The sequence below is a fragment of the Octodon degus genome, unplaced genomic scaffold (genome assembly GCF_000260255.1).
Source record: "Octodon degus isolate 3935 unplaced genomic scaffold, OctDeg1.0 scaffold00074, whole genome shotgun sequence".
Lineage (NCBI taxonomy): Eukaryota > Metazoa > Chordata > Mammalia > Rodentia > Octodontidae > Octodon > Octodon degus.
This window is the reverse complement of record NW_004524650.1, coordinates 12,510,090-12,523,020: the sequence shown is the minus strand read 5'-3', so window position 1 is coordinate 12,523,020 and position 12,931 is coordinate 12,510,090. Positions and strand designations below refer to the sequence as shown.

The 12,931-nt window shown below is 41.0% G+C and overlaps 1 protein-coding gene across 5 annotated transcripts in view; it reads left to right on the top strand.

Annotated features, from left to right (window-relative positions):
- LOC101564995 (guanylate-binding protein 1-like) overlaps positions 1–12,931 on the top strand; it is a 121,423-nt gene that overhangs the window by 93,107 nt on the left and 15,385 nt on the right. The window contains exons 1-2 of one of the 5 annotated variants that reach the window (XM_004635766.2): positions 9,214–9,332; positions 11,325–11,517. The exons of 1 other annotated variant lie outside the window; for it this stretch is intronic. In XM_004635766.2, the coding sequence (XP_004635823.1) occupies positions 11,328–11,517 (190 nt within the window). In that variant the 5' untranslated portion in view covers positions 9,214–9,332; positions 11,325–11,327. Of the gene's footprint in view, positions 1–9,213; positions 9,333–11,305; positions 11,518–12,931 lie in introns of those variants that run through there. 3 more of the 5 variants (XM_023720327.1, XM_023720326.1, XM_023720330.1) reach the window with 3 other exon arrangements.

Here is a 12,931-nt window from a genome sequence, read left to right as displayed (position 1 = left end):
AGTGCTGGTCATATATTTGCCATTCCAGTATTTATCTTATGTTTTACTCTTAGTACTTCTTTGCTATCATGAAAACTTTTTCTTAGTTCAATTGTCAGTTGTTTTGAAGCATTTAATCTTTAATTAGTATTTAATTTTCTGAATATTGCTTAATCTTAATTTTTGTTTTAAGATTTATACTATATCTCTGACTTATAATTTATTTAAAAGACATGGTATGATATTTTCTCCTAGTACTAGAAACCTTAAAAAGTATATTTCCATTTTCTGTAGAGTTTATATTACTTCTTCCCTATCTTTTATACACACACACATATATATATATAAGAAAAAAAATACATGTATAACCCGACATAAGATTGGTACTGTTTCATAGAAATTTTTAATGATCTTTTAAATAAGGGTTCATCTAATTTATTTTGCATAGTCCTGAATAACTATTGTTTTGAGAGCTCTGTGTTGTTCATCCAGGACCATACTGCAACTTCTCTTGCCTTTTGATTTATGCTCTTTGTTATTTCCTATATGCTACATCTGGAGGTATTAGAATATTTCAAGTTTGTATAACTGGATAATATTTCACTTTTAGTTTTCAAAGGTATGCTTCCTAAGTATAAAATTCAGAAAGGACAAATTGTTTTGTCCTTCTTTCAGTCCTTTGATTAGTCATGTTTCTTACACAATTGGTCTTTTTTATTTTCTTTCTAATGTGGAATAAGATGCCATTTAATTTTGTTCTTCCATAGCTAATTTTTCATGTATATGCTTTAATGATTTTTTTCTTTACAATAACTTTTGGACAATTTCATTTTTGTGTATCTTGGTATGATTTCATTCAAATTTCTTGTGCAAAGTGTTCATTTTTCTTGGAAATATGGTGTTATAAGTTCAACTAAATTCAGAAATTTTAAAACTTTAAATATTTATTGCCTACCCCTTTCTACTTTGAGAATTCTGATTATATTAATGTAAGTTTTTTTATTTTGACACAGAGTGAGCTATTACATGACTGATCTGTGATTTCTTTCTTCTTCATTTTTATTTTGGACAGTTTTTATTGTTGTATTCATTTAAGTTTATAAATAATTTATTTACAGTGTATAATCAAAAAATCTATTTTGGCAGCATAAGTAATTTTTGTCTTTCAGTCAACATATATTTTAGAAAACATAGATGGCTATTGTGAATCTTGGATTTGCTGAAATTAGAGTATACTTATTAGGTTCTTGTTGGATTGACCATTATGGTAAATTTTGTAGGTGTTAGCCAAAATAAATTTCTCTTCCTTGCTTTTCAAAAAAAAAAAAGTAACATTAAGGTTGAGTTTATAAAAGCTGGTAAGCTTGGTCTTTTGTCATTTGCTTAAAAATAAAATAAAAGTGAATGTGTTTTGTGTATGTTCTCCAAGAAAAATAATCATATGATCATACGGAAGGCCATGTGATCCTTTAGGTTGTGGACATTGTGAAATGACCTTAGGTCCTTCAGAGTGTGCCCTCAAAATGATGTGGGTCTCCCATCAATCTCCTTTCCTATTTCCTGGGTCCAGATGTGGACACTCACTCTGCAAGTGCACCTGCCATGATGTCAAGTTCATCAAATACTCAAAGAAAGTTCTAAGTGCCAAGTCAGAAATTCTAAATGTGAGTGATGTAAATAAGCATTAGTGCTAAGTTAATTTCTCCGGGTACTTTGATTAGAAATGCAAATCCAGGTAACGCTGTAGAAAAAGCTGAACTTTTTTAGGTCAAGTGAAATCACCAGTCACAAAAAATAAACACTATGTGATTTACTTCTATGAGTACATCTGTTGGAAATCTCTATCTACACAGAAAAATATGTATTGTGAGGTTTCTGACAGGGGATTTTCCAGGGGAAATTATTCCTGTGCTCATGGACGTGAAGTCCCCTGAGAAATCTCCATCAGTTGAAGTTGAAGATGATTACATTAGTAGTGTGTCTCTCTCCAAGTCCAAAGGCCTGAGTACCTAGATTTATGTTGTCCAGCAATGAGGAAAGAGCATACAGCAGCTCCAGGAAAAGGACCCTTACAGTCCTCTGCTTTCTCTATCCTGGCCCTCAGCTGTCCTGTGGTATAGCCCCATCCCAGGGCAGATCTTGCATGCTCAGCTCACTGACTCCCTGATCCTTCTTAGAACAGCCCCACAGACACATCCAGAGATAATGTTTATTAGTATTCTAGGCCTTCCTTAAGCCAACCAGTTGAACCCCTAAGTTTAAGCACACCGAAATGTGAATAAAATATTTAATCACTTAAAAATTGAATAGAGGGGCCAGTGAGTTATCTCAGCAGACTAAGCACCTGCTTAGGCAAGCATAGGGATGGGTTTGATCCCTGGCACCACATGAAGTACTGGCCCCACCCACAAGCACAATGAGCAGGCCACTGAGACCAGGTGTGGTGGCATAATAATGCCAGCAATGGGGAGACTGAAAACAGGAGGATCACTGTGAGTCTAAGCTGTGTAGTGAGACCCTTTACCACATACATTAAAAAAAATAGAATAGCGGTTCCCAAGGATCTTGGAGTAGGGGAAACAAAGGAATCCTGCATTGTATTTTTCTAGAATGTGAAATGGTAAATGTTATGTGTCTTTGGCACAAGTTAAAAGGAAAAGAGAAAAATGTATGCAGCAGTAAACGGAATGCAAAATTTGAATTTGAATGAAAATATGAAAAAGCAGCAAGCATTCATGAGAGATTTAAGCAGTTTTAAGGAGCCAAGTTTTCACCCACACCTGTAAAAACAGCACTCACAGGGATGACCAAAAGGGAACTACAGGTTCTGGGCTACCCTGAGTACATAACAAGCTCCAGGGAAAGTCTGGGCTACATAGGGAGACTCTGCATCATTATCATCATCATCATTATCATCATCATCATCATCATCAACAACATCATCACAACAATATAGAGTTTTAAATAAATAAAGCAATAATCTATGTCACAAAAGGAAATGAATGCACAATACATAGTATCTACAAGGCAGTGTATATTTTCGCACCATATATATTTTCGTCGTGAAATGATCTCATCCTCACTCAGAAAAATGAGTCGGTCACGGGCGTCAAAACAATGAACTGGAAAAGAATAAGTGCAGGCTGAAAAAGATTTTTTTTTAATTTTATACAATTGATAGATGTGTTTATATGTGTCCGATTCAGTAAAATAAAAAGAAAACGAGATTGTTTAAATATTATGCAACTAGTGAACCATGTTTAAAGGTACTGAATGCAGTTCGCGTACATGACATCAAACTAAACTCACCAGCACTGAGTCTGCAGTGTTCCCACCTGCGACCTTGGCTGCCCTTCAGTATCCAGCGCTCCTCCCTTTCTCTCCTCTCCAGGTCTTGGCATTCACTAGAAGAGAGTGGGTCAATCCCAGCTATAGTAAGTTGTGTGAGGGTGGGCACTGCGCTAATTCTCACACACTTGAAGAACTGCACAGTGCTGTGTAGTCAGTGCACCTGCACTCGCGCTTGCGCGTGCACACACACACACACACACACACACACACACACACACGGCTTGTCATTCAGTCCCAGAACACAAAGCAAGTAGGGTGCCTATCTGGAGAAAGTGTTATGAGAGGCGATTTTTTTTAAAAATCAGAAAAAAAAATTTAGATGCATGGTTGTGTTTTTTGTTTGGTTTAATTTATTTGTTTATGTGTTTGTTTTCTTTCTTACTTTTTTTTTCTTTTCTTTTTAGGCCCATAATTCAGAAAGTCTGTCCAGGGTCTTTACTCCTTCACTAGGGCAAATCAAAATCCACCTAACATGGGCACAGCAGATCCTAAAAATGCCTGAGGAACAATATCATCCTGCGCATTCTTTGTGCAAACTTGCCCAGAGGAGCCCTAGGAGAAGCCCCCAGATGCTTCAGGTAACTTCTCAGAGGGTTCTAAGTGATCAGAGATGTGTTGGGCCCAGAGGAGGGAGAACATGCTAAAATGGGCCTGAAAGAAAAAGCTCCCAACTCTACTTCACGTTCAAGACCCAAAGAGTTCTAATGCTTTGTTGTACCTCAATAAAAAAGTTACCTGCATACTGCTGGTAACTCAGAAGACTAAGCACCTGCTTTGGCAAGTGCAGGGACCACAGTTCGATCCCCAGTCCAGCACGCTGCCCTGGCCTGGCCCCCAGGGCACACTGAGCAGATGAGGGAGTCCAGGTGGTGGTGCACAGCTGTAATCCAGTGCTGGGAGGCTGAAAACAGGAGGATCACTACCTGTCCAAGCTGTGTGGTGAGACCCTGTACCAAATACATAAATGAAAACTAAATAAATAAATAAATAAAATTTTACCTGCAAAAACAGGAAAGGAAGAACAGAAAGAGTAAAAAAAGTGACTGAAACAACTAAATATATGTATGAAAACTTACATAAATTTCACATGCAACTGTATTTTAAATTAGTCCATTGATTCTTCGTGCCACATAGTAGGTGAGCAGGAAAGGGAGGAACTGCAGCTTCCTCACCGGTGGCATTCAAAGGAGAAAGTCCAGAAAATGAGTTGGCAGCCTGCGCTGTACACAAAAGCACACGCCTGCTCCCTGGGAATGGAGCTGGGAGTGGAGCTGTTGCCTAAACATCTCATCCATTTCTGAGAAACCAAGAGCCACTGTACTTTCACTTTCAATCTGAGCTGTGTCCAAAACAAAAATAGCTCCAAGTTATCCTGAATTGACACCAGGAATCTTTTGCTGAAGAATGAAAGGGGAGAAGTTTCCTTCTCCTGACAACTAATTCAATTTCCAACACAGAGACAGCATTAAGTGTAATGAGCAGAAAGTTTCGGTCACTTCAGCAAAAACCAGCAGCCCAAAAGGAACCGGATGGGAACTTGTTTTAACTCGCTGCTCCTAATTTCAGGAAACCCCAAACCACTAAGCAGTCACAGTGTCAGGACCTGACAGACCGCCAGAAAAGCATACTACAGATCATGTTTGAACTGAGCCCAATGGTCTCCAAAAGCATATCCTAAGAACATACCAAAGAAAAATTTGGGCCGGCCAAATAGCTCAGCGGATTAAAGAGCCTGCACGCAGGCACAGGAGAGGGGACTTTGATCCCCGGGCCTGCAGTGCCAGCCCCACCCCCAGGGCATGATGAGATGGCTGTTGAGACTGGGCGTGGTGGGGCGAGCCTGCAATCCCAGCTCTTGGGAGGCTGTAAACAGGCAAATCACCACTAGTCTGATCTAGTAAGGAGACCCTGAAGACCCTGTAGACCCTTCCCTAAAAATACAAGAAGAAGGAGGAAGAGGAGGAGGAGGAAAAGAAGAGGAAGAATTTATTAATAACACAAACAAAAAAATCTAGCATGTCACCTGACATAGGGTGGACATCACAGACGTTTGCTACCCACTCTGGCTTCAAGGTATGCAGTGCACAGAAATGACATGTGGTGAAATTCAATAAAAACTAAAACTTATTTATTAAAGTATGGTATTTCTGTTCTATCAAGCTTGAGTCCACCTTTTGGGGAAGAGATGGGAGCCTAATGGAAAGACTGGAGCCTAACAGTTGGAGAAGTGGAAGAGACAGACTGCAAATCTTTCCAGATCAAAATTTATACTATGTTAAAAAAAAAAAAAAGCTAAACTTTAAAAAAAGCATAGTTTTTAAGCAAAATAGTTACTTCCCCAGTTTTGTTTCATTTAATCAACAAATACTTAGGGAAGCCATGTTATGTGCTAGGCTCTGTTTTTGAAGTAAGAATTTAGCATTGGAAAAGAGACAAAGTTCTTTGCATGCATGGAGATAAATTCTAGCAAGCAACATGTACATAGAACAATGTGAAATGAGAACAACTTCTGCACAGAAAAGCAAAGCAGGGAAGAAGGAGGGCAGGAGCGGGGAGCCCAGACTGTAGGAGTTTTACATAGCCATCCGCACATGGCATCCACTGAAGTTGTATTCAGCTGAGACCTAAGGGAGTAAGTTGGTGCACCACCTGGGAACCTGGAAAGAGCACAAGAGGTAGAAGAAAGGGCAAGTGCAAACTCCAGCTTACATGATAAGCAGCAATGCCAGGCTTTAGTAGATAAGCTTAGGCTCTAATTGAATTCTTTTTACTACATGCTTATCTCAGTACACTGCCTACCATGAAACCAGAGAGGTGGCAAGAGAAAGCAATCTGTCTGTGGCGTCCACTCTGTGGCAGGTGGTACACTACGTTCTTTCTTTATAAGTGTTCTTAATGAATTTTTCTTCTGTATGTGCTTACGATGTTCTATTATCTGGCCTTTGGAGATCTGGCAGTCTGTCAGGCCCTGATTCTCTGACTGCTTCATGGTTTGAGGTTTCCTAAAATGAAGAGTCAAGTCCTAAAGCAAGACACACCCTGCGTGTTTCAGAGAAGCTAGGAGGGGAAGTTTCAGGTGATGGAGGATGAATGCAGCCACCTTAGTAACCCTGATGTGAGGACATGAGTTTTCCTGATGCTAAGGAAAAGTCACCTGAATGATATGAGTCCTGGCCTCCCTTGAACTGTCTGTCACAGCCACAGACAGGATCAGAAGTGGGGTCGGAAAGCTATGTCAGGGCTTCAAATGCAGCTGATACTGTCTCCCCACTACTCCTGCGATCAAAGCCCCTTAGGTTAAAGGCAACCGCTGCTGTGTTCTATACATAGTGCCAGCTGTTTTATGAAGGCCGCATTACCCAGGAGTTTGTTGTACATGCAGTTACTTCAAGTTATCCCAGCACAGTCCAGACTCAACTTCTCCTTCCTCTAACATCCATTCTAGGTTTCCTGCACATGTCCTGGGCAAAAGCAGGCATCTCGCTGCATCCACTAAAAATGTAAATGAAACATAAACACACATTGAGCTGTAGGCCTAAACTACTCCACCAACAAGACTACCTGTCACAAAGAATAAAAAAAAAAAAAAAAGAAGAAGACAAAAAAAAGACTACGTGTCCCCACCCAGCAAAGCAGAATGTGAAGGAACTAAAGTGTTCAACAAGTTCAAATGCAGAACGGCCAGCTATTCCCTGGTGACAAAGGGCCTTGAGTACCCAGCACACAGTCACTGACCTGGCAGTGTCTGTGGTGAGTGTGTACAGCCCTCCTCTCCACCCCTCAAAGCCTCTGCCTTGTTCCTTGACAGCACTACAAAGCTGCACACCGGCGCTGTCCACAGCACGCGGTCTCCTCCTCAGCTTAGTTTGCTTTGTTGAGTAAAGAGAGACAAATGATCTTTAGGTGTAAAACATTCTGTCTAGATTTTTTATAGTAACTTCCACTCTGAATAACTGTCATTTGGTAAGTAATCATGTTATCTCCTGGAATACCTAAGTAATGGGGTGGAATTGTAAGTCTAATTCTTTACTTAACAATTCAGTTCATACATGTCATTATTTTGATTCACTTGTTTTAACTGACTTTTTTTCTGTATTAGGGAAGGGTCTGCAGGGTGTTCAGGGTCTCACTATGTAGATTAGACTTGTAGTGATTCTCCTGTGTTCAGCCTCCCAAGAACTGGGATTATAGGTGTGTACCACCATGCCAGATTTGGGGAGGGGGACACGGCATGCTGGGAATTGAACCCTGGGCAATGCATTCTGCCTAAGCAGGCACTTTAGTCCTTTGAGCTGTCAGGCCAGCCCTTACCTGACTTCTGAAATGTATTTTCAGCACTACGGGTTAAACTCAAATCTTCTGAATGAATGAGATTTCCCGTTCTTCATTAATTTTGTTTTGAACAAGTTCTTGCTACACCGCTAAATTGACCAAGATAGGGGCAAAATGGTGGCTCTCCTGCCTTAGCCTCACAGTGTGCAAGGATTTTAAGTGCACACCACCATGCCCAGATCATATGAATTTTTAAATAGTTTTCATAAGGAAAATACTCACCCACAGATACCACTTCTTGAAGTTCACAGCACATTTGAACATCAGCACCCTGAGTTCAAGGCACACAAAAAAGGCACTTTTGGAGGACACATTAACTCATATCTAACAGTATTTCCCTTCCCAGGACTCCTCTTTAAAATTCTTTTTTATTTTATTGGTACTGTTTGTCTTTTGCAGACAGATAGATGATAGAGATAGGTAGACAAGTAGGTAGACAGGCAGACAAACAAACAGACAGACAGACAGACAGATTGCATTCATCAGAGGAAGTTGTAACTTTATGTGATATGTTGCTTCTTTTTATCCATTCCTCACCCCTCCCTTAAACTTCTCTTCTCCTCATTATTTACAACAGCTTTTCCCCTATTTTTTGGTGTTTGTTTATCTGTTCCCACTTTTCTTTCTCCCCATCTCTCATTCTTTTCATTTGAACATCTTGTCCCCACTTCAGAGGCCATTATGAGATTTGGCATGTATTTACACTTTCAGGTTCTCACACCCGAGAATCCATGTGATACCTGAACATGAGTGTCCCTTTTAGTTCACTTAGGAGTGTGGTGTAAAGGAGCACCGTTTAGCTGGAACTCTCTCCAGCTTACCAGCTTACCCTCACTTCTTGTTTCCTTTGCAAATTAGAGACTATACAGTTTCTTTTAAATGACTGAATCAGGGATGATTTTATAGAAAATACAGGAAATGTTACATAATAACTAATAAGGAAAAGCAAGGCAGCACGGCACGGTGGCTCAGGGATCAGGGTCCAGGCTGCTGGCATTCAGGTGACTTACAAGGTTGTGAGTTCAGAAAACTGACTTGGCCTGTCTGTGCCCCAATTTCTATCCATCATGGGAAATGTTTGTTGTGAGATTTAAGATATGCAGTCCAGTTGCAACAATGGCCATGCCCAGACACCTGGACCATGAAGGGAGCCCTCCCACCTGCGCAGTGAGCATCAGAACCAAGGGCTGAGCACTCAGGGGCAGGACTACAGGCCCTTTCCTGCACTGTGCTTCTCAATACCCAGATCTACCGTGAGGAGAGCTTGTTACTTTTGGAGATTATACTTTAAAGGTAATATGGTGTCTCCCCACTGCTGTATGCTCAAACTTGCCCCAATCTTGGGTCATATTCCAGTATATATTACACTTAAGGGATGTTTATGAGAAGACCAAATGATTTCTAGGAATTGTGCAAACAAAATATTTGAAGAAATGGAATTATAAGCTGTACCTTGGCTACAAAACTTCTAATGGCTGTTGATCCTTTGTAAGGAACTAAGTGCTTTCAGTTTCACATTCCTCTAACTCTATCACAAAGCTTGCTGCTTTTCATTTGTCCACGCATGCAAACGCAGAAGCCAGTCAGTGTCGCAGGGTGACATAAAAGCCCAAGCATACAGCCAGAGGCAGAGAAGAGAAAAGCCAAATCACCCACACTGAGCAGAACAGGTAAGTCTGCCTTCCCTCTAGCAGCCTCTCCAGCTCTGAAGGAGCTCTGCTCCAGGCTCACAGCTTCTAAGTCTGATGCAGGGACACAAGGGAACTTCTGAGGGCTGGTTATTTTTCATAAAAACTATCAGAACTGTGAAAAGTTGGAGCTGAGCCTTGCATGGGACCGAGGTCAAATAAAATCCAGATTTGATCACAGCATCAGGTCCCCTGGTGAGAGCACTGGGCTTGTGTTGAGTGCACTCCCCCAGGAAGAAGTGAACTGTTAGCTTTGTGTGGACTGGGAGCACAAGCTACTGCAGTCCTGATGGGCTCACTCACAACTGCTCCTGGTGCACTATAGGGCTAACAAGGCAGCCAGCCATAGAGCTGTTGTTTTGCAGGAAGAAAACACAGAAATGAGACACAGTTGATCAGCCATTGCTACTGTTAAAGACAAAGAGAGAGAAATCCTCAGCATGAGAGAGGGAGATCACAAAAGCAGCCTCCTTTCTACTCAGGCACCCAGACTGCGTTTCCCGCGGGCTGTCTTCCTTCAGCACTGGTGCAAATGCAGTGACTCCTCAAGGCCTACTCGCTCCTTCACCACCAGAGCTCAGCCACTGAGCTTCACTGTAGGGCTTCCTCTACAAGAGTCTCGCAGGGCAGCCCTCTGCTTCCTACAGAAGCCCCTGACCTCAGCCTAGCTTCCTGCCTTCAGGGAGCTCTTGTCCCGACTTCCTTGGCAGGTGCTGGCCTCCCTTCTCAGCTCCTGTCTGTGGCCACCTCTCCCTGCTGGCTCCTCACCCCTGCTTCTTCCACTCCTTTTCTTCCTCCCTTCATATTTCTCCTTCCTCTGCTCTAACAAAGAAAAACAAGCAAAAACAAAGAAAGGTAGAAGATCTAAAAACACTTTGTAAATCATATCTTAGGACAATTCCTTGTCTAGTCCTCTTCATGTGTTTCCTGTTTTCATAATTATTATTCTGTAGAAAATTTGAATAAAATCCAGTACTTACACTTCCCTGAGTGTATGCTCACTCACTGTGGAGATCAGAAAGCCCAGGGTAGGGCACCACCCCTGCCTGTGCCCCTCCAAATCCCTGCAAGGCCCCTACTTCTGGGCACCCAAACCCGTGGTCTGCTATTTACATGCAATTTGTAGAAGCAGCATGCTGCTTGCCCTTCTGAGAAATGCTGTGCGTCCCATTCCAGTGAAATGAGCACAGCCCCTAAGGGTGGAAGGAGGATCACATTTTAAAATCCGTGATCATTGTCCAAAAGGCATACAGCAAGCCATGAACAATGTAGTCAAGAGGGACTTTATTCATTATAAGAACTAATGAACTGAAAATATTTAATTCATTACATGCACACAAAATGGAAGAAAATTCTTTAAATATTATTGTGCATTCCTCTGTATTTTTATTCTCTCTGTATTTTTGTTTTTAATCTGAATCCAAAAAGAATCTTTCTGCAATGAATTAAATGGAAGTTTTGGGTTGTGAAAGCAGGTAAATGTTGATGCAAAATAATTGTTATGACTATTTTAGAATACAACTGTTTTAATGGCTGGCAGGATAGCTGAGCAGACTAAGTGCCTGCTTAGGCAAGTGTGTGGACCACCCACCCCCAGGCTCACTGAGCAGGCCACCAAGTTCAGGCATGGTGACACACTCCTCTAATCTCAGCTGCAAACGTTTAGGAAGAGCACCACAAGCCAGAGCTGCACATTGAGACCCTGTTCCAAATATATATATATATATATATATATATATATATATATATATATATATATACACACACACACATACCCATATACAGAACTGCTGCTTGGATACTATTTCCATAACTTCCTCAGCTGATGTGAGTTTTCCTTCACGCATCTTGTTGACACACACAGTACTTGGTGGTTCATGCTGGGGAATTTCATGAATCCAGTTTCTCAGCACTAACGCTACAGGTTCCACCTCTCTCCACCCCTGCCCTTGCAGACCAGAGGATTACCCACAGGACATGGCCTCTGAGACCTACATGCCAGGCCCTGTGTGCCTCATTGAGAACGTGAGAGGACAGCTGATGGTGAACCAGGAAGCTCTGGGGATCCTGTCGGCCATCTCCCAGCCCGTCGTGGTCGTGGCTATTGTGGGCATGTACCGCACAGGCAAATCCTACCTGATGAACAAGCTGGCTGGGAAGAAAAAGGGTGAGTGCTGCCAGCAGGGCTCTGCGGAGTCCTGACCACCCCCACTGCCCGCATCCTGCATGGGGGTGGGGAGGGGAGAAGGGCCTGGGAGGGATACTGTGCCCTAATCTGCCACTTTGAGGAGGACATTTGATCTAAGGCATGACAGTAAGCTCACAGGCTCACCTTACTATGCCTTAGCTTCCGCTTGGAAAGTACAAATCAGTCCTTTCCTAAACAATCCTTTGTTTATTATTATTGTTATTGTTGTTGTTTATTGAGAAAGTTTAAAAACTGATTAGTAGGACAGTTTCAATAATTAATACATTTCATATTGTTGTCCTCATAGCTGTTATTCATAGTACAAGATGCAGACATGATATCCTGTCCAAACACTATTACTACAAATCTTTCTTCTCACTGAATTAAGAGAAAGTAGCTGTGTACTATCTTAACTATTTTGTATATACAGATACAAAATGGTCCTTCATTTGTTTACCTTTTTTTGTATAGTTTTGTCAGAGGGCAGTATTCCATTGCCATTTAAAAATTGTAGGCGCATGTATTCAGCAAAATAATACAATATAGTCCAGTAGTCCATAATAGTAGTGGGTTATCCATAGAACTGGCAATGTCAAACATTGTTGACTTGAGCCTTTTACAGCTCAGCATATTAATATGGCTTTACTTTTTATACCTCATTTTTATACTTTTCTGTTGGATGGTTAAGACCAAGATAAAGCAAGACCTATATAACAAGAAATGTAACTTTTTATCGGCCAAGGTCAGTCAAATCCCCTCAGGATTTACCCCAAAACCCTGTACCACAGTTTGTAGATTCTTTGTCACTGTTAGCCATGTGAATGAGTCACAGCCATTGTTTGACCAATTTTCCCTCTGTGAAAGCCTGAGAGAATGATTTCTCTCCATGTGATTCTCCTTAGGCACACTCTACATCATCAATCACATTCCTCTTTTTTGTGGTCCCATAATCTCCTTGATCAATAAATTTGGGACACAACTGAGTTACAGGATGTTACAGTACAGGTTCCCCGAAGTCCTGAGTCCTCACTGACCTTGAAAGGCTAGGGTCAAACTGTTGGCTGTCCTCACAGCACTTTTTTTTCTCTAATTTTTGTTCTGCAAACATAAGTTGTTAACCCTCCAGAAGAGAAGCTTAATGATATTATTACCCTAAAACAGACAGTTGAGCTTAACCCATTTGTCTAGATATCAAACATTTAAGACATAACATTGAATAGGTATTTTCCATCAAGTATTGATATGTTAAACTTTAAATCCTTACAGAATGTGAAAAAAATGAAAAAATAACAAAATATTTTTTAAAATAGGAATAAACAATTATCTATTTTTACACAGAAATTTAGAACTCTAACCAAATATAGCATTGTAGTCGAACATTTTTATGACATTT